The sequence below is a fragment of the Cyprinus carpio genome, chromosome B23 (genome assembly GCF_018340385.1).
Source record: "Cyprinus carpio isolate SPL01 chromosome B23, ASM1834038v1, whole genome shotgun sequence".
Classification (NCBI taxonomy): Eukaryota; Metazoa; Chordata; class Actinopteri; order Cypriniformes; family Cyprinidae; genus Cyprinus; species Cyprinus carpio.
Genome location: NC_056619.1, coordinates 15662239 through 15688765, shown reverse-complemented (window position 1 = coordinate 15688765; position 26527 = coordinate 15662239). Strand labels below are relative to the sequence as shown.

Genomic DNA, 26527 nt, shown 5'->3' with positions numbered 1-26527 from the left:
GAAAGTACTGCATTAATCGGGCTCATCAGGTAGCTACCTATTTAGGGACTGTTCACACAAAACACTTTTTTTGCATTCTACTGTGCTGCCTTTTGAATTCTGTCATAATTAACTCCCCGTCATGTAATTTAGTGTGACTGCTGCACTAAAAGTGTTGCAGTATCTAATAAACATTCATTAAATAAGGCATTCAAGTTAAAAAGCAGTAAAAATTTAATTAAAAAATGTAAATGCAAAAACAGATTCTCTATGAATGGCCCTTAGAGGGATAGTACACCTAAAAATTTGAATTCTGTCATAATTAACTCCCCGTCATGTAATTTATTTCTTCTGTGGAACACGAAAGATATTATGAAGAACGTTGGTAACCAAATTTTTGGGTCCCATTGACTTCCATAGTTAGAAAAAAATAAAGTCAGTGGGACCAAATACTGTTTGGTTCTTTGTTATGTAAAACAAAAAAGAAGATTTTGAAGAAAGTTGGTGATCAAACAGTTTCGAGTCCCATTGACTTCCATAGTATGGACCAAAAATACTATACTATGGAAGTCAATGGAACTGGAAACCATTTGTTTACCAACATTCTTCAAATTAACTTCTTTTGTGTTCAGTTGAAGAAAGAAATGCACACAGGTTTGGAAAGACATGAGGGTAAGTGAATGACAGAATTTTAAATTTTTGGCTGGACCTCTAAAACTGTTATAAAGAGCCCTAATTCTTACCTTGGGTTCTTATTGTTCAAACTTAGGGCGATCTCGTTGACTGCATGTGCGTGAGACATGACAAGGTTGAAGCCATACTAGGGTGAGAAAGGAAAAGGCAATGTGGTATAAGTATAAAAAAACATATACCACAGTGCAATGGTGATTCCATAGAGACATTGTGCTGATGTTTGTAAACTGGACAGACACTGAAACATTCTGGAGAGTAACAGGTTACTTGTCATGCTCGATGACACTAAATACTACTGAGAGAACTGTTTTTATTTGCTGCTTCCTTTCTATGTGTAATCAGGTCAGATGTCCCTGAGGTTTTTGTGATCAATCAGGTCTGTGCATCCTGTACCTGATAGTTCATGATTGCTCTGAGGCACATGATGCACACATGCACGTCATCCTTTTGACTCACTAATCTGGAGTTCTTGATGGTTTTGCTGTTGGCAGCTGAGCCATAACTGAAATAGAAGGACAAATTTAGTAGTTCACAAAAGCTGTGCTTGATTTGACAACATAAATGCACACAAACAATCAATCTTATGCACCATATAAAAAAGGTTTTCATCTGCGTGTGTTATCTAAACTCAGGAAGTGTGGCTATGGCTCAGTGGGCAAAATAATGCACGCATATGACTCCTAGTTTCGGTGCAAAGCAATGTTCCTGTTATTGCATGAACACACATATTATCATCTGTGAAGTGAGACGGGAAGCTAACTGTGAAATTCTAAAAACCATATTTGACACCTTCCAAAAAATAGGGCCTAATTACTTGAATAAACCAAAGGGACACAATGTGTTGATGTGAAAACCAATAGATTTATTATATAACTATTATCTAAAATAAAATTAACCTAGCATGAGTAGATAGTTTAAAACACATTAAATGTTTGTATTAAAATGCCAATATTGACCTGTAATAAGGTTTCATCTAATCTTAATTTTGACATAATCTGATGAATTGATGACCAGAAATGACACATTTGTTTTGTATGCAACTACTTAATACTTAAAAAAAAATACTGATCAAACAAATATATATTTATTTTATATATTAAATATAAGAATATGTTTCTATACATAATATTTATATATTTCTGGTTTTGGTTTTATTTAGTTTATAATGTTGTTTTTGTTTAACTTCATGTTTATTTTTATATGAGTTTAATGTTTATTACTGGAGAGCAACAAATATAAATCAATTCAAAAATATTCTCAAATTAAAAACATATATTTCACAAACATATAATTCAATGCAACCAAATTTATGGGACAGTTTAACCTTAATAATTAATTGAAGAATCAAGTAAAAAAAAAAGTTTGCGTTTGTGCAAAACATATATTTCACAAACATATAATTCAATGCAACCATGCCTGATATATCATATTTGATACTTACCTTTTAACATTCTTCTAAAAAATAATGTATGAAGAATCAAGTAAATCTAAGACCTGCAGAATTACGTTTACTAAAAAATATAAACGACGACAGAAGACGTAATACAACAATACAACAATTTTTTTTTCAGAAAAGGTTTGATCATATTAATAATTTACAGGCCTTAGAAATTTGTGTATTAAATATAATACAGTAGGCTCTATAGGGATAATTTTTTTAAGTCTCTGAGGCTCTTTCATATCCTATTCTTGGAAAGTGCCAGTTAAATTTTTTGGGTGAAAAAAAACAAAGACAAATATATATATATATATATATATATAATATATATATATATATATATATATATATATATATATATATATATATATATATATATATATCAGTCTCAAAACAGTGCATTAAATATTTCAAATTATTAAGTTGTGACTGGCCAGCAGCCTGAACCAAACCAATGCAAGTTATCACATAAACAAACATCATTTTAAAGCGAGGCAGAGCATAGCAAGCACAAGCAGGCCAGTACATACCGGAGGACGGATTGCCGCGCAGAGCGCACCAGCGTATTGCAGCCATTCTGGTGCAGATCCTCAATGGACCTGCTCCAGGACTTAGCCTTGTCCAGTGAAAAGTCGTCACCATTCTCCAGCCCTTCAAAATCCAACCTGAGCCGCACAGACAAGGAACCGCACATAAGGAGGGCAGGGGGGAAGGATGGGGAAGGTTAGCAACAGAGCACAGTTACAGGGGGTCCAGGATTATGCAGAGAGCAGCACAGGACAATCCAAGCAAATTATAGCACAGCATAACAAAGCACAAAACAAACTGCAGCGTGCCTACAATGAGGCATTCAGCACGGTCATAATCATTTAACAACACTGAATTCATCGCAGCCTTTGTCTCCAGCAGAACCCTGGCTACATGATCTTTTAAATGTCCTAAAGTTGGTACATGGATTGGCGTGTTGTGAAGATGACTGTGGTTGGTTGTTTTTAGGGTGTGTCACTCACATGACGGCACACTGTGCGAAGGAGAGATACTCCACCAGGATGTCCAGGCCTCTGTTCTCATCGTTGAGGAACTCACGAACCCACCTGCCACATTAAAGATGAAGATGAAATTAAAGCATCCTAGCATCCTTCTGATATCAAACACACTCTCTATATGCTTTTTTTTTTATATAAAAAGAAATTAATAACGATGCATTAAATTGTGACAGTAATATATAATTTATAATGTTACAAAAGATTTCTATTTCAAATAAATATTGTTCTTTTAAACTTTCTATTCATCAATTTATCAACAAAAAACCTTCTCAAGCAGCAGATCAGCATATTAGAATGCTGCAAAGTCTACAGAACACCGACTTCACATGATCCAATTAATCTCTGAGAGAAAAAATAAAGGTCTGCCCTTTTTATTGTTGAATATCCTATTGTATATTGAATAATAGATCATATTATGGAAGTAGTGAATGTTGTTTCATGTTGACTTTAATATCCCAAGACATTTTAAGCCTCAAGGCTGCTCTGAGTTGACTGGCTTGGCAAGACTGAGATGGAAAGTCCAGAATAGAGGCTAGTTTTAAATTTCCTTCATTTAACTCCAGATTTCTGAAGGGGAAACTCAAAGCAAAAGGAATTCCCATCATGCAGAGCAAAGGAACGTGGAGATCATAGCTCGAGCGAGGAGGTTAAATCTCTAACAGTGTGAGTGTTTAGACTGCCTCCCCTGTGCAAACATTCACTTATATATACATACATTCTTCATTTTTCTGCACGGCTCTAATTTTCATTCTTTTTTTATCTCTCAAACACAAGCCGTAATGATTAGTTCAAATCCTTCTCAATCATAAAAAAAAAAGCTAACACACAAGAAAAAAAGCTACCAGACTCCAAAACTAGCACAAGAAAAACAGACAAAATGTGGAACTGAGCAAGAAACAGACTTTTCAGACTGAAAAGGTGGAGGGGGCTCACTGCATCATCAGCTTCCTGTCTGCCACCTCCCCCTCCCTGCTCCCCTTTAGTCTCTTTTCCTGTCCGGCCAGATGCTATTTCAGATTGTCTTGGCAAAGCAAGGAGTAGCACATCGGAAAGAGGCCAGGGATCGGACACATGCAATAAACAGTCCTCTGTTCCATTTCATCCAGCCCCCCAAAAAAGTGAAAATAGCTTGCCTATTCTTCTTCTTTTGTTCTTAATGAGAAACACATTACTCCTGGCTCTTAATAATGGAGGAATGAGGAGTGTATTGGTTATTTATGGCTCACACAGAAGACAAAGGAGGTCATTCCGAATCATATTTTGTCAGTGTTTTCTGATATTTTGCTCATATACTAACTGTGTGTGCATCAGTGTGAAGCTACTTTGAACCTGCAGCTTGCCAAGCAACTCATAATTTATAGTAATTTAAACTGAATAAAGCCTTTTAATCTTTTGAAGTAGTAGTTAGCTAACCTACACACAACTAACAAAAAAGTAACTAGCAACTTGAGAAAAAAAAAACTTATTCTTAAATATTTAAATATAAAATGATATAATTTATCATATAAATTAATAATTTAAAATATAAACTGTTATAAAATGTAAAAATTAGAAATGTTAAATGTTAATAATAAAATGCGATTATTAAAAAAAGCAAATGTAATTATTTTATTATTATTATTATTATTGCATTTAAATTATATTATTTTAATGTAAAGCTGTATGTTTTGGCACAAACAATCTCAATTAGCAAACAGATTAGTTCACAACTAACAAAATACAATAAACAACTAACAAAACTATAATGCAACCTAATTTATGTAACTGATTTAAAAATGTAACAACAAATAGCAGCCTGCAACTGAATATTTTGATAAAAATACCTAAAGTTAATTGCTTTTTTGTAGAGACTCAAATACCTAAAATTAATTGCTTCTATGTGGAGACTCGAACTGATAAAGCATTATTCTGAATTGTTCATTTACATGGTCCAATTTTTTTTTTTTCATTTTTCCCATGCTATATATATAAGCATACTTGAATACTTAATTCACTCAACTGTAAAATTGCATGCACAATACAAATTTACATTAAATACAACACATTATGTAATTTTCAAAAGACCTAAACTATTGAAAAATGTGGTAAAGTTATTAGTTACTCCTCATCGCTTGTGTGTTCATCCGATTGGAAAGAATGTACCATACATGTAACAAGCATGCTATTCTCTAATACGGAAGTGTATAAATGGTTTCACAGTTACACAACAAATTGCTTTTTGTATTCAGTAAGTGTGTGTGCCCTTGAAAGCGGAATGTAAACAGTGAAAAGATGTTCCCAGTTGTCAGTGCTTCATTGTGTTACACAATTGCGTGTCAGTGTTTTTGTCTGCGTTCAAATCAATGTGAGTTATAAACCTCTCTGTGTGTGTGTGTGTGTGTGTATACGTGTCGTTTCACACACTACATTGTTGGATGCTACAGGCTTCCTGGCTCTCCAGCATACACAACTCAGCTTCCTGTGTTGCTTGAAGCTGCTAAGGGGGTGGTGTGTGAGGGACGAGATGAATAAAAACCATCTGGACGCTGCCGAGGTCTACAGACAGCATTATAAGCAGAGGGAAGCTAGCAGAACATTTAAACACTAGATCTAGCTTTCTACAACAGGAAGAACAAAGAAAGAGTGATTCTTTAAAGGTGAAAGTCAAACAATACCACAGCTTCCCGTCCATACCACTAGCAGTGCTATTGTTCCCTGCACTGTATACAAGAGCCTCATAACCTCACTGCAGTGGTTACAGGGAGGGTTATTGGAGAGATCAGCACAAGACGAAGAGATGTAAAAGAAGGATTAAATGAAAGAAGACAGGAATTAGTCACCCTATGTAATTGGTTCGCAGAGATATCTCCAGCTCCCGCAGGACTTTGGTGGATTCCTGGACCCTCCTGCGGAACTTCTGCACACAGAGACAAACTGATGATTATCGGCATGTTTGGAGAAAAACTCTGCAACCTCACCAGAACAGTTTAAACATGTCAATAAACACTAACTAGTGCTGGGTAAAACAACACTTCTGGTTAAACTTTTAGTGCACAAAAGAGGTCAATACTAATGACATACAGAAGACATATAGGAAATTAATTGATCCTGAATATTTTAATTTTTTCCATATATACTTCTAATCAAAAGAAAACTTTAAAAATTTAAAATTTAATAAAAATTTAAAATGTAATTTATTCCTGTGATGCAAAGCTGAATTGTCAGCATCATTACTCCCATGATCCGTCAGAAATCATTCTAATATGCTGATTTGGTGCTCCAGAAACATTTCTTAATATTATTACTGATGTCATACACAGCTGTGCTGCTTAATATTTTTGAGGAAAGCAAAATTGTTTTTAGGATTCTTTGATAAATAGAAAGTTCAAAAGAACAGCATATACACTCACTGGCCACTTTATTAGGTACACCTTGCAAGTACCGGGTTGGAACCCCTTTTGCCTTCAGAACTGCCTTAATTCTTCGTGGCATAGATTCAACAAGGTGTTGGAAACAGAGATTTTGGTCCATATTGACATGATAGCATCACGCAGTTGCTGCAGATTTGTCGGCTGCACATCCATGATGTGAATCTCCCGTTCCACCACATCTCAAAGCTGCTCTATTGGATTGAGATCTGGTGACTGTGGAGGCCATTTGAGTAAAGTGAACTCATTGACATGTTCAAGAAACCAGTCTGAGATTATCTGAGCTTTGTGACATGGTGCATTATCCTGCTGGAAGTAGCCATCATAAGATGGGTATACTGTAGTCATAAAGGGATGGACATGGACAGCAACAATACTCAGGTAGGCTGTGGCATTTAAACGATGCTCAATTGGCACTAAGGAGCCCAATGTGTGCCAAGAAAATATCCCCCACACAATTACACCACCACCACCAGCCTGAACCATTGAGACAAGGCAGGATGGATCCATGCTTTAATGTTCTTTACGTAAAATTCTGACCCTACCATCTGAATGTCGCAGCAGAAATTAAGGCTCATCAGACCAGGCAATGTTTTTCCAATCTTCTATTGTCCAATTTTGGTGAGCCTGTACAAATTGTAGCCTCCGTTTCCTGTTCTTAGCTGACAGGAGCAGCACCCGGTGTGGTCTTCTGCTGCTGTAGTCAATCTGCTTCAGGGTTCGATTTGTTGTGCGTTCAGAGATGGTATTCTGCATACCTTGGTTGTAACAAATGGTTATTTGAGTTACTGTTGCCTTTCTATCATCTCTAACCAGTCTACCCATTCTCCTCTGACCTCTGACATCAACAAGGCATTTTCGACCACACAACTTTCGCTCACTGGATATTTTGTCTTTCGGACCATACTCTGTAAACCCTAGAGATGGTTGTGTGTGAAAATCCCAGTAGATCAGCAGTTTTTGAAAAACTTAGACCTACAACCATTTCATGTTTAAAGTCACTTAAATCCCCTTTCTTCCCCATTCTGGTGCTCGGTTTGAACTTCAGCAAGTCGTCTTCACCACATCTAGATGCCTAAATGCATTGAGTTGCTTCCATGTGATAAGCTGATTAGCATTACCAAGCAATTGAATAGGTGTACCTAATAAAGTGTCCGGTTAGTGTATTTCCATGTATTCATTAAATAGGAATCATTTGTAACATTATAAATGGCTTTACTTTCATTTATGATCAATTTAATGCATCCTTGCTGAATAAAAAAAAACTTACTTCCCGCAACTTTTGAAAGGTAGTAGGTGTTTTTTTGTTTGTTTGCTTTTTTTTATTTTTAATATATTTTTTTCCAAGTGTATAATTATAGTTCTAAACAATAAGGATTCATAAATAAACATAATTTTGGAATTAAACAGGCTTTTTTTTTTTTAGCAAAGTTGGTGAAATGTTTTGATTTCTAATAATACAACCTCTTAAACTGCTGCAAGTCATGTTCACATGCAACCAGGTGAGAAACAGACATTTGTTACACAATCATGCGAATGTTGCTGACCTTGCGTGTGACTCTTGGGTCTAAATATCCACGTAGTTTCTGGATGTATGTATGTGGAGGATTCTTTACTTGGAAACGCTCCTAACCCAGAAAAGAGGGGAAGACAGTTATACACAGGCAAAAAACAAAAATGAATGATCTGTTTTAACTAACACATACACATATTCTTAATAATTTTTTATGCTGTTTGTTTAAACTTAAACTATATTTTGTTGTAACTATAAACTCCCTTTTTCAGCAGCACAGATTTGTCAAAATGCACAACTAGAAATTTATAATTAGTTTTACAAACCATGCACGAAATGTAGGGCTTAACGTCCTCATTTACTGCACTGATGCATTATTTTCAGCAAGACTCTTAATTTAACAAGATGTCAGTTTACTTAAAGGTACAGTTCTTCTAAAAATGAAATCCTGTCATCATTTACTCACTCTCATATTATTCTAAACCTGTATGAAAGCATGAAGTCAGAAGGAGAAATTCTGAAGACCGCACAGGTCGCCATTTTAATGCAATTAAAATGAATGGGGACTGAGGATAAAATCACTATAAAATTATCATAAAAGTAGTCTACACAACTACTAGAAAGCTTCACAGAAGTGTGATACGTCTGTGTGAAGTCTGTGCGATAAATCATTAAATTATAAAAAAAAACCCTGTGTTTTTTAATAACTGGCAAGCAAAAACTTCCTCTTAAAGCGACAGTTCACCCCAAAATGTAAATTCTGTCATTAATTAATGCGTTATGGTACTCTCACAAATTTGTGTCAAAAACTGACATGGAAGAGAAGAAATTGTTGAATAAAGTCGTTATTTTTGTTTTCTTTGCGCAAAAAAAAAAGTATTCTCACAAATCCATAGAATTAAGTTTGAACCACTGATGTCACATGGACTATTTTAATGATGTCCTTACTACGTTTCTGGGCCTTGAACGTGTCAGTAGCGTTGCTGTCTATGCAGGGTCAGAAAGCTCTCAGATTTCATCAAATGTATCTTTATTTGTGTTTTGAAGATGAACAAAGGTCTTGGGTATGGAATAACATGAGGGTGAGTAAATAATAACAGAATTTTCATTTCTGGGTGAACTACCCCTTTAACTTGTTAATAATAATGACTGTAATAATATATTTTTAAATTGTCTTGTCAACAACACCAATCTTGGAGGAGTTTTCTTTTGGACTGCCTTACATAATAGTGAGTGATTGTGGAGGCTGTACCTGGTCACAGATGAGGTCCCACTTCTTCTCATTATCATACTGCCGGAGGAGACGTGCTTTATCTGGGGGCAGGTTCATAGAGTTCTGAAAAACAAGAGAGCGCTTTTGCATCAGAACACACAGGAAGTCATGTATTCCTCTGTGTATTCGTGGCAACGAACTTGCAGAGACGTCTCTGTGCTCGTTTTCTTTGGGTCACAGTGGTTTCTTGTCTGACACGAGAAACCCAGCAGCCTATGACCTCACGTCCTGTACTGACTTCTTATATCCTGTGTGAAATCATATTTCTCTTCAGTCATCAAGCAAATCTTTGCTTGATGACTGAATATGATTTCAAACAAAAATTCTCCATTTCAAATTATATTTTTATATTTTCTGAAGGGAACTGCCTTTGCAAAACTCACAGTTACAATTGTGGGTGATTGCCGGTGTGTTGCTGCTAGGCAGTTGCTAAGGTATTCTGAGTGGTTTGCAGTGTGTATTTGTTTACTTGGGTGCTGCTAAAAAGCAAACTGCATTAGCTGAGGTATGACATATGTGCTGAAGTTTACAGAAATACACAATTACGAAACAGACACTTCCACATAAACTTGATTTTGTGCATTGCACACAACGTGCGAGAGAATCTTACTTGCAAGTTAGTTAAAGTCAGCATGTTTCTAGCAACTTTCTTAAGTAATAACACACTTGGTTAAATGGCACTAACATCTTAATGTAACACTGTCACCTGAAGCTTGTTAACTTGAGCTATCAAATATCCTGGACAAGCACCACAAAAACAGACTTTTATTCTCATATATACTGTTGTTCAATAGTTTGTGGTCAGAAATGTTTTTAATACAGTAAAATTTAAAATATTATTACAATTTAAAATAAATGTTTAGTTTTAATATACAGTATATCTTAAAATGTGATTTATTACTGTGATGGCAAAAGCTGAATTTTCAGGAGCCATTACTCCAAACGTCAGTGTCACATGATCAGATGTCCTGCTTAAGATTTTTGTGGAAACAGTGTGAAACAATTTTTCCAGGACTCTTTAATGAATAGAAAGTTCAACAGAACAGCTTTTAACAGAAATGAAAATATTTTGTCACAATGTCTTTATTATCACTTTAATGAATAAAAATATTAATATATTTAAATTAAATGTAAAAAAAAAAAAAAAATCTTATTGAACCCAAACTTTTAAACAGTAGTATAAATGTAAGACAATTATTCTCATGATTCCCATATAGTGGGATGATGATAATAATGCTATTGTTCAAATGATATATAAACCATTGTATTTCCTGCCACTTCTTATAATAGGCAGGGCACTGCATTGTAACAAGACTACTCTCTGATATCAGGTCATGTTTGCACTACAAACAGATAGGTGTGTGATTTGTCTTCTAAATCTCTTTAATAGTGGGACACACACTGAGTCAGGTGTGGGGTGTGAGCTGTATCAAACACTGTATCTCTCTTTATTAACCTGAGACTCTGTGCTATGATTCCTGACAGCGAGCAGCAGATTCCCCCAGTATGGCACAGACCTCTCGGTAGGTTTCCCTTTGAAGAAGGAAGAGGTGTTTGCTCTAAAGATACCATTCACACCCATATCAACACCCACCCAAGCATCTGTCTATCACCCATGTCTTTGCACTCCACGCTAGAGTGATCATCCACCCCAAAAGCCAACAGCTTCACAGCCTACTGCCAAGGCAACATATCAGTTCAGTGAAATTACATGACCACGTCATTATAAACAAAACATTTTTCCAGTGGTATTAACGCCATGATTTGTGGAAAGGGAATATTGTATGTGTTGAAAGAATGCATTTTATTTTATTTCCACTGTAAAGTGATTATGGCTTTCCACAAGTCAAAAATGAATCATATTCAGTGACATGTCTGGGAAAGGCTGGTGAATGCAGTATGTATCAATGCAGTTTTTCTTAGTTTTGCAGCATTCAGTGAAGGATTCATCAGACTAATTTAAACTGATAACTTGTGTGATTCATGAAAAGAATCAAGTCATAAGTGAATTCTGTTTTCTTAACTTTTCTAAACTTTAAGTTTAGAACATACTCGTCATTAGTAAAAGTCTTTTTTATCTCATCATAGATAAAAGTCTAAACTAAATTAAAGCTTAGAAGGGTTAATTCAGAATAAAAGTCCACAACTGTTTGTTTGCGATGGGGCTTTAGATTTACCTGTTGCAAATAGTAGTGCAGGAAATACTGATGCATAACAAAGTTTTGAGTTAATAAATCCAGACAGTTCAGCTTTCAGCATTTAATACAACAGCAGACAGACTCAACTGACCATGTAGTAAATTTGTTTTGTTTGAAACCACATTCAACTGAAAGACATCCCAATTATGATGACTTGGGTTTGTAATGTCTGAAAAGCTAACAACTTTTAAGCAGAAATGACTATGTGTAAAATGAGGCCCTGGAGAATGTTATTTGGCTCTGTCTGTGAAGATCTCAAGTATTACCATTCCCTCCCACAATTCCCCTTCCAATGTTTTTTTTTTTCCCCCAGTTGTGACCGACATTGTGCATTCCAGATGTCCACAGTTTCAGAAGGAATGTGTCTTGTTTATAACAGTAATGAATTTGGCTATAAATTATCCTACTTCATCTTTTCTATCACCCTATTTTCCCTCCATTCCCTTCTCTTTGAATAAGCTTATAGATTTTGGGTTGGGCAACAGTTGAAGTTCTTTCTCTTTCTCTCTCTATACTCTATACAACTCAAATGTCAAGGATGGAATGGGTGCCTCCTACACTTGTAAGCATGCAGCATTTAATAAATGACGTAAACGGCAGCTCTTTGTGATGAGCTCACTGCTTCCGAACATTTCACACAACAAACCTCATCTATTGTTTTTGAAGAAGAAAGGAGCGTAATGTCTACAAAAATATCATCATCCATTTTAAGCCAGCATGAAAGCATCCAGTCTCTGAGGAAATAGCAGCTATACTGCATTTTTACGTCAACAGCAAATCCAATCTGAAAGAAATATAAACTCATTATTATTTTTTTCTTCTAGACAACAATGAGATTGTCAGATTTTCTTCTGCGAAATATGCATATTAAAGAAGACATCTCAACAAACTCTCATATTTGCCAATACACCAAAGTCTGGAATTAAAAGTCAGATTTCAATATGAATCCAAACATTTCTTATCAATTTTCAAATATGGACTTTGCTATCCACATTAATTTCAGAGCGCTCTTCTGCTATATTAGGGTTTATGCAATTATCGGCTTGGCAAATTATTGGTGCCGATATTAAATATTTTTATGGTTATCGGTTTCGGTCAATTTCAAAAGCGATTTGCCAATAAAATAATTTAAAAGCATTTACAGAAAGTTTTTGTCAGAGCCCTTGTTATTCTTATTCTTATTCTTGTATAATTTTTACACCAGAAAAATATATTGGTACAAAATATCAGTTATTTTGATCTGCAATAATCGGTATCGGTATCGGCATCAGCCCTGAAAAACACTTATCAGTCAACCCCTATACTGTATGTAAACACTGGCCTAATTTGTTTATTTTTATTTCTCACAAGTAATTTTTGGAGAAACATCTGGCACAAAGGTAATACATAAAGAGCTTCAGTTTCCTGAGCTATGAAAGAGCAACCTGTGAGCAATAAAACTGTCTTCTGGGAAGCTTCAAAATAGGAGTCAGAGGTTGCATCTGGCCATATGTCTGTTGCTGGGACTGCCTAGTGACCATTTGTTGGTCTGATATGTAATTAGGGGGATTTAGAGCACAGTGAGGTTCCAGTCCTCCTTTCACATGATGATCCAGGATATGGTGCTACATCACTGATAACAGTGGCTGCAAAGAGCTCAGATGAGTCTTTATCTGATCTACAGTAGCTCTCTGAGATTTAGGCTTCTTTGTTTTCTGTTTCAGAAATGATTGTCTAAGCAAATAAGTTTAAGATTCACTTTTCTGATTCAGCTGTGCAGTATTTACGTTTGGGGTTTTTCTTAGGGCCCAAGAGCTTCCTGAGCAGATATTATTAGCTAAACCTCTGGAGCAATACCACCACAATCAACTGAAACTTGAGTACAAAAAGTACAAAAAGTACAAAAAAAGTCTTCGAATCAAAGGGGGAACCTTCAATGCGAAAACCCACTGAAGTAAGATCAAAGAAAACACTATGAAGATTTTGATATTTGTGGAGAAAAACTAGCCTGTCCACTCCAGGCCACACTTAAAACAGCAGTCTGAAAGAACAAAACACTGAATTCAGTCCTAACCTCTAAGATGGCACACGGTCCAATTGGATCAAAGCACTTTGTCTATTCCTGGAAAGGAAGAACATCTTATTTTGGCATAAAAAGTCCCACATATTCAGTATGAAATGCCTGCAAACATTATACAATATAAAAAGGTGGTCCAAAATATGAATGCACTACAACCTTCTCCAAAAGACCTTGCTGGCTGCTCCACTACAGCAAAGGGTTTAGCTAACTGGCGATTCCTAATTTAATTTTGCAAATCTCATTAGACCTTTCCTACAAAAGTCCAGTCTTGTTTTACTGGCATGACAACTTTAAAAAGAGGCCCACATTTTACATCTGAGATGAAAATACTTTCATTTTTCACTGTCTTAAAATAAAAAGTAAAATCAGCTCCCGAAAGCTCTTTACTTCCAAAATAAGAGTGTCGCTACCCACCACAGGGACAAAAAGAGCTTCTGTTTGATCCCACTATAGTTTGTGAAAGGGTGACTGTGCAGACACAACAAAGAACCATTCCCTTTTTCTGGCATGTTGACCCGTTTGGCAAATGATTATGTTGAACAATAGACTGTGGTCATCGGTGACTACAGCTACCCAAAAATTGAGAACTGAGGAACATTTACTATTTAATACTACAGTAAAAAAAAATTACTCAAATGTAGTGTATTTTAATTTCTGGGAACATGCATTTTTGCATGTATGACAAGTCAGGAAAAACTATTTTCTAAGACAAAATGAGTTCATTTGGAGGAACAGAAGCATGATGAGATGAACAATGTGAATTACTTACAATGAAAGTGAGCAAAGACTGTGCTACAAATTACAGGGGGAGTTCTATTACCTATAGAAACTGGGATGTTTGGCTGAAGAGTGAGCGGGACAGGCAAAAGGGGAGAGAAAGATGTGTCTTAAGAGAACAGTAGCTTGTTTTTTGTCATGTATCAGATTTCAGAGAATGAAGAGAAGTGAAGAGCTCAAGAGACAGAAAAGAGAAGGGCCACAGACTTTTACAGCCTTATTTGGCTGGTTCTCTGTCTGCTCTGAGGGCAGTAGGAGTTCATGTGAGCAAAAAATCTTAGCTGCATTTATAAACACAAACAATGCAAATATGTTTTTCGCCCATGCACAGCTCTGGGACTCTGGGAGACATCCAACATAAACTCCTCCAAAGCTCACTTAAATCTACAAGCTTAATATAATTTAAACCCTAAAGCCAATAAGAGTGGTTTACAAACTGATCTAAATGGCTCTTTGACTACAAAGTCAACAGGTAGAGCTTACACCTTGACTCCATTTTATGAGTTTAAACAGCAGCCTACTGTAGTACAGGAAGAATGAGGGGGAAGTCTGGGATCTCGTATCCTTTCAATGGATCTAGCATATGTCAGAATTGTCGACTAGACCAGAGCGGAGAACCAGACACACACTGTCTCCCCCTTTCAGCTACTGAGCTCTACCTAATAGGTCCCCAGACGCCGAGCGGCAACGTAGGACCTGAGGAATGCACACGAACCCTGCCAGATATAGTGGACTGTAAGTTTGAATGGGAAACAATAGCTCTTACTGAACATCACACTGGCCTGCTGAAGCTTTTTTCCTTTCATTCTTCCAAATATTTTTTGGGGAAAGTGTGTTGAACCCTGTACAGTCAATATTAAAACAGTAAAATGTTAAAACTTTCCAACCATTTTTTCCTTGCTAAAAAAAGCCCTGCTTCACTGCATTAACCACAAGGAATTTGAATATTACACGAAGACTGGTCAAGACAATAAAATACTTGCACTTTTTCTCAACAATAACTTCTGTAAAACAAATCTGAAAACCAAATCCTACTGAGTAAGACCCGTTTCTGCTGAACAGGCCAAAGTAATCTGGATAGGGCTCAATGTAAACCTCTGAAGAACTAATTCAATAAGTCATGATACTCTTTTCATCCCCAAGGATGTGACCAAGACCTGTACACTTCCCTCATTGATGGTCTAAGGTCTGTTGAGATGTTTATCTTAGAAATGTCAAGGCAAGGTCTTGGTGTCTTTGAATATATTATGAGAGAGAGAGAGAGAGAGAGAGAGAGAGAGAGAGAGAAAAAAACCCACTAAAACTAAGACAAATTCAACCTTTACACATCCCACCCAGGGACCCCCATGACTAACAGAATCTTATTGAAGAAAATGACCTGAAGCATGACATCACAATCACATGTAAATGACAAAGTCTTGGGTTTATGGGTGAATTTCCATGTCTTACCACATCAACACAAACTCTCGAAGCTACTGTTCCTCTTATTCCTTGAAACGTGTACAATATAAGAAAGAAGCACAGGAACCTCAGCCGCAAAAGGTGACACAAGTCCAGGGGGATTTCCAACTTTATATTTAGTTTAAAACTAACAGTTTACTCTAACCAAAAGATTGCTGGGAACGAAAGTGGAGATCTACAGGAGGTCAGGGCTGTTCTCAGGCAACTCTCCTGGCAATGAGCAAGACAAAATGGAGTGTGAGAAAATGCTGTCCTCCATTCATTGCACTGACACCTAATCTCCCAAACCTAACCAGTAACCTGAACCAGGCAATCACAACAAAGCAAATCCACAAAACACAAATGTCCCATCCACCACAAAACAGTAAGAGGCTGAGGTCGAGGTACTGGTGAACTGCCACACCATCCCCCACCAGATGTTTACATAAGAAACACAAACAATCCCCATTCCAAACCATTCAGGATCTAAGCTAAATATAATACATAACAATAAGTAAAACTAAACTAAATAGATAAATAATATATAATGAAATATACAATACAATAAAAATAATAATAGGCTAATAATAATATGAAATAAAAATACATATGATAAAATAATTTTAAAAACTTAAATTAAAATCATTTACACATGAAAATGATGATACCTAATGACCATATCATCAAATTTCACTGCAGATTTTGTTGCCTGTTTAAATGCCCATGTATGCCCATGCTCTGTATTGAGCCTTTCGTATTATACTTTTGTGCAATGAAAGATTATTAATAGCTTTTCTTGTTCTGTCCTATCCTATGTTGCTGCCTCCATTACTGTGATATACATTTAAAAGAAATATCTTTTAATTTATAGTATATATATATATATATATATACTATATTTTCTTTAAAATGAAGTTGCCTATAACTTTTGTTGCTGAATTAATCACTAACCTAGTTTATAATGGTATTATTGTCATAGATTATTATCATATAATTTTTCATTTGTTATTTTTCTTTAAAATGAAGTTGCCTATATTTAGTAGACCACACTGAGGTATAGAAATTCTACACTGATTAAAAAAAAAAAATCACAGTTCTGGTATCTGATCAGATGGTTCTGAAAAAATGGTATCGGTGCATCCCTAAAGGACAGCCTGACCATTCTTATCATATAACCACAAAAATGTTGTGAAAAATGTCCACTTCCAGTTTTGGTTTGAGCATTCTGTGTGAAAGTGAGTTCCCATTTACGAATAACTGTCTTCTATGATGTGGTTACTTATAAGTGTTTCCTGTCATATGGCGTGATTTCAGGAACTTCTGAAGATCATGATGAGGCTTCCATATGTGACGTCGCAGATTCCCTTTCTACTTTCTGTGACAGGATCTGCAGCACATTAAGTACTTAAATGCTCTCAAATGGTGTCATCATCAAACAAATCTCAGTTTTTAAATATGAGCAGGATTAATTCTAACCATGTGAATCAGTAGACTCGTTGAAGTCAGAACTGAGCACGTATGGTGCTATAAATATAAACATTCTACAAATATAATTTATAGTGAATCAGATGTTCTGGCTGACACTTAAAAAGAGGATGTCCTGTTTGTGTCTTCAGTCGGCCACACAGGAGATGGAAAGGAACAGGGTCATAACGGATATACAGAGTACAACAGGAAACACATGTTAGCAAACTAAACTTACGACACTGGCACTATATATATATAAATGTGTGTGTGTGTGTGTGTATATATAAATATATTATAAAACAGTTCTTTCTGTTCCTTCAATCTGATTTGTGTGTGTGTGTGTGTGTGTGTGTCTGTGTGTGTGTGTGTGTGTGATATTATATTTATAAAAAAACAAACATATATATAAATATATTATAAAACAGTTCTTTCTGTTCCTTCAATCTGATTGGCTGAGCGGTGTGCAATATTCCAGTGTTAACAGAACTCACAGCGAGTGTCATGGCGGATGCCCAAATCCACAATAATTTTATAAATAATACTGTTTTTGTGTCATAGAATGTAGTTTTAAGAGGTTTTTTTAGGTGACAATGTACTTGTTTAGACATCAAATATGTGTTTTGTTAATAAAGATAACATCTATTTGAAAATGTGCTTTGATGTTTTCAGGGGCGTGAGCTCATTAATCTATTGTTTGTTCCTGAGCAAACAGATTTGGCTGAGGGCAAAATTTCATCACGTTATATTTTATGTAAAATTATTGCTGTATGTCAGAGCTCTGCCTTTGTACTTTCAACTGAAATGCCTTGCAACTTTTATCACAGCCGTGCCAGTTTACAGCCATATCTCACTGCTACTCATATATATTTGGAATAATTAAGAATTTTTAATGTTGTTGAAAAAATTATCTTTTATGTTCAACCATTCATTCATTCATTCATTCATTCATTCATTCATCAAGTACAGTAAACATAGTAATACTGTGCAATATAATTCCAAATTAAAGTAACTGATTTACTTTTGAATATATTTTAAAATGTAATTTATTCCTGTAATGTCAAAGCTGAATTTTCAGCAGTGATTACTCCAGTCTTTGATGTCACCTGATCCTTTAGAAATCATGCAGATTTGCTGTTTAAGAAACATTTCTTATTATTATCATTGCTGAAAACAATTTTTGCTGCCTAATATTTTTATGGAAACAAAAACTAACATAGTGAAGTACATTTTGAAAAATAAATTAGTAATTTAACTGAGCATTAAATTGATAAAAAGTAACAGTAAAGACAAGTATATAGGGTTAAAAAAATATATTTTTTTTATTATATTCTTGTTCAAAGCCTAAAGCTAACTAAATTTTGTGATTATTTTGTGGCCTATGCTTACAAAATTCCAAAAAAAAAAAAAAAAAATAATAATAATAATTCCCAGTGATCAATGTAAATCAATATAAATCAACAAACCAAAATAAATCAACCTCACTTGTGCAATTTTGCTTCTCAAGTAAATTGATCTCATTTTAAGTATATGCTGTGTCACATTACTTAACATGCAGCGGTAGGGGGTCTATCCATGAAAAAGCCATGGAGGCTCCATATGTTGCCGGTATGGAATAGTGGAACTTGCTTTGCAGAATCCTGAAGAAAGTTTAACACAATGTCTAGCTAAGGAGGCCACCAGGGCCACCGCCCGTGTCATGATGGTGTGGTGAGTAAATTCACCCTGAGATAATAATAATGGTGAGCTCTAGCACAGAGTCACCACCCACTCAGTCCTGCCAACTTTAAAATACATGGAACAACAGGAGTAAACTTTTTATGAATGTAAGCCTAAGAAAAGGAGCTCAGAAAGAGGATGTTCTGGTTTACATATGTTTTATTATCACGAGTGGCGTGACATTGATTAAAACAAAACATTTATTTTCAGAAGTGTGCTGAAATGGCATTTATCTGCAAGTAAGAACTCTTGCAGCAGTTTCTGCATGCTCTATAGTAAAAGAAACGAGCACAAAGGGCTCAGGGGGAGAGGCCCTTGCTCTAAAACAACACACACTCACAGAGCCTCCATTGTGCTGGAGAGGAAACCACTGCTCAGAATGGACCCTCAACACAGCTGCAAGAGACCAGCCTGACCCACACACACACACCTATAGCCAAATATAAACCATGCAAATGTAAAATTGCATATATTGTTCAACATATTGCAAATAACATACAGTACATGGCAGCTATTGCAAAAATGACATTTAAATTGACATTTTTTATGTTTTTTCAAGTAAAAATTCCTAAAAATCCTTAAAACTAAATATATTTACTTTAGAAGCGACACTGCATGACAACGTAAGACTTTTTTTTAGAGAATTTATATTGATTAACCACTTTTTTCTTACCCTGCTGATAATTTTTTTTATTGTACACATAAACCTCATGAAATATTGTTAGATGTATGCTCAAATCAAAAAACAAAACAAACTATATATTAAATTTAGTTTTTTCACTATATTCCATTTTTCCTGTAAGTGTTTAAGTGTATTTTGTCTTACTGCACTGGCAGACTGTTTTTTTACTTGTTAACACTGAAAAAGTAAAACATCTAAGTAATTTTATCTTGATTCAAGGATATTTAGATATTTTGAAAAAATATTACAAAAAAGTATAAAAAGCTATAATTAATTTTAAAAACTACTGGCAAAGCTTTTCATATATTGAATAGATTACAATAATTGTTTGTAGGGATTTACTGACCAGGCCCAGACTTTTCATGCATTTTCTGCACTGATATTTACCTGTTTGTGGTATCTAACCTCTTCAGTTCTGTGTAATAAATGTAAACATCAACAAATACCCAATGAGCAACTATAAAGAATGAATTTCACCTGATAAATTTACCTTAAATTCACCTCACAACACAAAAGCATGTCAGATTTGAATGCATGTGAGTCTGCACGCAGACATATGAGTCTGTGTGTTTTTGTGTAGGACAAGGATGCCTACAGAGTGGAGCCTAAGACATCCCATCTCGAACATTGTGATGGGGCCACTGGAGGGACAGATGTACACTCCCACAGCATGAATCTGAGGCTCAACAAACAAACAATGGCTGATTCCTCCCCACCTGCAAGCTTTTTAGAAGCGCTCGGACCCAAAAGCAGGCTGACCAGACACATAGAGCAGATAAACGAAGCACGGGCCAAACTAATGAAAATGATTTAGGTTTAATGTCCCATAAACACAGCTTGACTCCATTAGTTCCACTTGAGTGACATCTATTAAACACTGTGACATGACAGACAGCACAGTGTCAGGGGTCACACTGACAAGAAACGGGGCTGGAAGGTCACAGTGTTGCCTCTTCCTGTGTGGCAAAGTGCACACTTAAACACTCATGCACACCATAAAGCTCTTTGAATCGCAAAAAACAGTTTACTACTCCAATACTGCAAATCTCTTTTGGTGTCTACTTCAAAGTAGATAAACAAGAAAATAAGCCTAGCGGCCTTTAAACAGTCCTACAGTATGACATTCTGCTAAAACTGTTGGTAAAGTCATTACAAAGGAGCATAGTGGCAGACAGCCAGTTCAAAGGGAATTTTCCCTCTCTAAAGTTCTCCCGTGGCTTTAACCGAGAGCAGACCGCAGGAATCTGCCGTGGTGCAGTCGAGCGGGAGCACTTTGAAAGAGGATATCACACACACATCTACTCCTGCTCCATCGCTGCACCTCTGGAAAAAAATAAAATTACACCTCCTGTCTCTTTAACAAAAGAAAGGCCCATATGGAGAAGTTTAGCTAGAAAGCCAGACCCCAACTTCAGTCTCAGACACAGAGTGAGGCGTAAGAGTGTTCCATTACCATAGAATATTCCATATGGATTTAGGGTTCCACCTACATTGTTTAAAGCTGCACTACAGAGGTTAAAATGGACAAAAATCCATTATAGTGGAGTACGCCTACAATAATATTTTTTTTTTGAGATGTCAGGTCAGATTAAGTGGGAAATTTCAGGTTTACGCTGTTCCCCTTGCACGTTTACTTCATTTATGTCGGTAAAAGAAAAAACAACTTCACAAGTAACTTGTGAAATAAGTACATTTACAGCTCTAAAGTTTCACAGTGCACATTTAAAGTTAACATGAAATGCAAGCAGTGCTGTTATTGTTAACCAAAGCTATCAAAAAATATTTTTAGTATTTGAAATAAAGCTGAGATATAAAAAACAATATTTAATGAAAAACTTAAACTTAAATAGTTTAAAAAATATTTTGAAATGTTGACTTTGCAAGTGAATGGAAATAACTAAAATTACTAAAACTTAAACTAAAATTAATAAGAAAACTGAAAATATAAACAAAAAAAAAAAGAATATTGGCTAAGGTTACAACTTGCAAATTTATTGGATCGTTAAAAGTGAGAATGGAGCCAGGTGGTTGGAGGAGAAGTGTTGGTGTCAGCCAAAAAGAGGTGGAGCCTACATTTCGATGAAGATTATGCACACAAACATTTTTATTTGTTAAAAAATGTGGATGAATCATGCACAATAAGACCAGGAACGGATTAAGAAAGTAAACCGCCTTCATGTTGACTTTAACACGCCCACTTTGTAAGCTTCCAAAAAATTTAAAAAAAAAAATTAAATTTAAAGAGATAGTTCATCTAAAAAAAGAAAATTCTGTCATCATTTACATTTTTCTGGTGAACTATCCTTTAAGTCTTCCTGAAATCTGATATATAAATATTCAGTCATGATGCTACTTTGTAGCTACTTTGAATAAAGAAAATCATAGTCTTCAGTCTGAAGGCTGCGTGACCTAGATCAGAGGTTCCCAAACCCAGTCCTTGCGCCCCCCTGCTCTGCATATTTTGCATATCTCTCTTAGTTAACACACCTGATTCAGATAACCAGCTTGTTAGAAGTAAGCTCCGTGCATGAACTGTGTTCCGATTGATATGATCCCTACATAGTGTTTATTGCTCCCTATTCCCTGACCAGGGGAAATCCGTTTAAGTTTCCTTCTCTTCGGAACATTAATTCATGGATTTGTGCTGCGCAGCTGCCTGCAGTGTCTTCACACACAGACGGGTGTGACATCATACAACTCTTTAAAAAAAAAAAAAAATTTAAATTCACGTCTGGCACACTTTAATGCCCTTTGAATGGAACATATACACTCGTTTCGAACTGGATTCATAGCAGAATATCCGGTGATGTCCACTTCGCAGGGCACTTACATTTGAATAGAACAGACATTGTTCGTGATATGAGATACATACGAAATGTGCAGTGCAGGGGGGCACAAGGACTGGGATAGGGAAACGCTGGTCTAGATTGAAACCATCAAGAAAGCCAGTAGCCAAACTCTCCAGGCACCCCTGGAGAAACTGGCCGCAGCCAGCTCCACAATGCAATTTCCTTTCACAAACGAGGGAAAAATGTCAGGCAGCTGTTTCCAGCCGCAGAGAGCTGAGAAGAAGCGGAGTCAGAATCAGCCAGACAAAGGAAAAAGAGCAAAACGATCCATGAGGCACATGTGCTTGGTTAGGCCCGAACCAAGCGTTTTATTAGCGGGCCGCATGAAGTTGTGGATGTAACCCAGGGGTCTCATCCCCTGATCCATCTCCATGCACAGCCCGCCCTCCTGTGTGCTAAGCTTCTGTTAAAGCCATCACCGCACAGTTATTACAGCGCTGGCACAGCCTACACCTATGACATCATTATGCGCTACCCGTCTGAGAGCGTGTGTCTGAGGGAAGGGAGATGGTACAAGCAGACACAACCTCACACTGAGCTAAATGTGCACCACAAGCAGTTGCACACAGGAAATCAAAGGCGGAAGTGAGTGAAGGAGAGTTGTGTCATTGATTGTATGATGTATGCTGTCAGGTAAGTTACAAAGACATGTAAAATAGAGGTTGTGACTGTCAGAATCTCCTTTTTCCTATTAGTTTTTTTAAATCACTGCTGGGGAAAAATGTTTTTGTTCAGGCTGCATTGATACCTCTATGACGGAGGAAACACTTTCAACCTGTGCGACTCTAATCAGCACCATAGCGTGAAGTCGAAGGCCTCTTTTCCTGAGTGGAGAGCTCTCTACCAGACATAAACTTTGATGTTCCTTTATCTGTCGAGCGGGACAGACAGAGCCCAGCACATGCTGTCGCCCGATAACCACACTGAAACACATATGTGACTCAAAATGTAAAAACACACAAAGTCCCACAGAGTAAAATCAGTTAGAGGAAATCTGGCCGAAGTTAAAGAAGACTGCAGACAAGGCTCTAAAACTGACCTTGGACCCACCCTGGGATGGTCAGTCTTTCCATCATTGGTCCAGTATGGAGAAAATGAGGTCACTTTGTTGTTAAACTACAACTCTTTGATCAATAAATAAAAAAATCTAAATAAATTCTGTAAGATAATGCCCAAGTTATCACCCAAAACACCTTATAACTGACTAGCAATACCCTCATCACAGTTTTAATAAAAACAATAAAAACTACAAATCATATACTAAATCACAAAAACAAAACAACAAATAAAAAAAAAAAAATAAAACAAACAGTTATTAAATCGCAAACACAAATCAACAGACAAAAAAAAATAAATACAAAGACTGTTTGACAGATTCGGGTGGGCAATGTTTCCAAATGTTACGATGTTATGATTCAGTTACTGTATTACATAAACACTCCTGATTCCCTCATAATGTCTGATTCACAATAGCCGATTTTCCACTGTCGGGCCTGTGCGAGCCAGTGCTTTAAACGGGCCGGGCAGGGCTAATAGCTTCGGACCTGTACCACCGAGGCCAAAATAGTGCTACGTTTCCACCGTCGGGCCAGAAGTTCTGCTGCGCTTCACTAAAACCCGCCCTTTACACGCCTCTCAGGAACAACGTCACGCAACCCCATCATTTCACCAACAAAGAGAAGTTATCAGAAAACTAATAAGAAACAATTAACATGAACTAGGGCTGCACAATTAATCGAATTTCTAATCGCGATTACAATTATGGATGCCACAATTACGCAATCGTACAAAATGGCAATTAATCTTCCAAAGTCCACTTATGTTATTCTGCACACTTAAGATGCTTTTCTTTCTTTCTACATGTTATCTTAAGGGTTTTTCTTTTTTTCCCATTGTTTTAGTTTTAGTATAACATTATAATACCATTCATATTTTTACTTTTTTTATAATTTATAGAAGAAACCAATCCGATGTATAGTTGACATTTGAGCCTTAATACTATAGAAAAGCACTAAAGGTTTTTCAGTTAGAGTGTTTCAGCTTGTTTATTTTCATATAAAAATATGGCATTCAATTGAATAAAACAAAATTATAAACATCAAACAATCTAAAATCCCAAAATGGAAACTCACATTAAGCAGTATAATGATTCCTGTAAGACCTCTTAAAACGGTAATTACCACTTCTGTTATAAGACGACTGGAACTAGCGCGATCACAAAACGAACATGATAAAAGCGGCCATTTGTTTGCATGCTTTGTTAAATATTTAAATCAAAAAGCATTGATGTTTTACTATAATAAGTGATACATTGATCATAATGAATTAATTTATCAGGATTGAAAATTAGTCACACAGAAATAAAGCGTTATGAACATAGCCTGCTTATTCAGTCACGTCTGTATCTGTTTATTTGTAGCCACAGTAGCCTATATACGTCACATTTAGAAAGAATGATCATTTCTATATTTTTATAAAAACCATTATTATATTTTCATGACACAGGCTACGTGGAGCTAAACTCTCGAGACGAGACTTATGACAGATAAAACGTTACTAAATAAATACACAATTGTGATAGAGAATAAGAAGCTGACATCTGATTTCTTCAAGTGGTCGCATTTACTATGGTAACGTTAATGCCTAGCGTGCATAGTCTTTTGCATCGCTTATAAATATTTCTGCCTTGTATGGTGATTATAATCCACATCGGACCAAGTTATTTCAAATACTCACTGCTGACTGAAAGTGAGTTTTGAGCTCAACTTACTTTAAAAAAGTTTTTAATGCTGGTGTTATAGCTGTTAGCTTTATGAAATGATCCACGGCGCTGATGCTCTCCAGACGCTGAGAAACTCCGCCTTTGTTCATAACCACTCCTCTATCCCCAGCTGGCCCGCTTTGACCCAAGGTTTTCGTCGGGCCAAAAAACCCTGACCATTGGCCCTCGAGAAAGCACCGATGAGGCACGATCAAGCCCTGGAAGTGACAGTGGAAACGCAACTGGCCCTGGCATGCACTAGCACGCCGCTTTCGGCCCAACAGTGGAAACGCGGCTATTGACAGATGAGTGTGTAAGTGTGTGTTCAACAAAAAAAACTTATAACAACAATAACACATCACAACAAGCACACCACCCCCCCACAAAACTCAGATCCCATACCGGAAACGGCTTTCTTGTTCTCTTCACCGTGAAGACTTTCCTTCAGCACCTAGGCTGTGCTGTTCTCAGTTCGTAGATGTACCATCAAGGCTGACGTTGCCGAACACAGTGTAGTCAAAAAGAAAGACAAAAAAGAGAAAATCTGTTGCCGATTTTCTGCTTGTTACTGAGCATCTTTGCTTCGCTGTTATTAGCGGTGTTTCCTATCCTAGCTTTTCAACCAGCAATTGCTGGCAGATGGCGATGAGGTCAAGGGAGATGAGGAGGAAGATGAGGAGATGCTAGCTCGCCTCCTCCAGGATGAGCCAGATGATGTGGAGGATGATGCTATCCTGTCTGCAGCCCAAGTGTCCGGGCCCCTGAGCGCACAGAGTGGCGATGTAGCATCAACAGTGGTGGACTGCAACCTAGTAAAGGTCTGTAAACATGCCGCAGCTAAACTTGGTATTTCTTTGCCTGTAATTCCTGGGGATCTAGGAGTTAAACAGAATATCTTTGATGGGAAAAGGCTCCCTTCTAGCAGAGATAAAGCAGTCATGGGATAAACCCTTTTCTCATCGCGTGCCCGTCAAGGGTTACTCGATGTGAGTGAGATGGACCACTCTCTCATCGACCAGCCCCTCCCTCCCTGGAAAAATGGAACGCTTCACCGCTTCTATGTACCAGAAAATGTATAAGTCTTCAGCACAAGCGGTGAGGGCACATCAAGCCGAATTACTGGAGGAGCTGGGTATGTAGCTGGATGCCAGTAACCCAAACCCCGTGGTCTGGGATGAGATCTGCAACATAATGGATCTCAATCTACGCACCTCATGTAGTGCGGTACA

At 36.6% G+C, this 26527-nt stretch overlaps 1 protein-coding gene across 6 annotated transcripts in view; it reads right to left on the bottom strand.

The window, feature by feature from the left end:
• Positions 1 to 26527, bottom strand: part of LOC109048338 (formin-like protein 3) — a 46664-nt gene that overhangs the window by 15543 nt on the left and 4594 nt on the right. For 4 of the 6 annotated variants that reach the window (XM_042751445.1, XM_042751446.1, XM_042751443.1 and 1 more), the window contains exons 2-8: positions 9329 to 9412; positions 8111 to 8191; positions 5976 to 6052; positions 3121 to 3204; positions 2641 to 2775; positions 1066 to 1174; positions 723 to 799 (exon numbers count right to left, since the gene is read on the bottom strand). In XM_042751445.1, the coding sequence (XP_042607379.1) occupies positions 723 to 799; positions 1066 to 1174; positions 2641 to 2775; positions 3121 to 3204; positions 5976 to 6052; positions 8111 to 8191; positions 9329 to 9412 (647 nt within the window). Of the gene's footprint in view, positions 1 to 722; positions 800 to 1065; positions 1175 to 2640; positions 2776 to 3120; positions 3205 to 5975; positions 6053 to 8110; positions 8192 to 9328; positions 9413 to 15832; positions 16324 to 26527 lie in introns of those variants that run through there. The other 2 variants (XM_042751447.1, XM_042751448.1) reach the window with 2 other exon arrangements.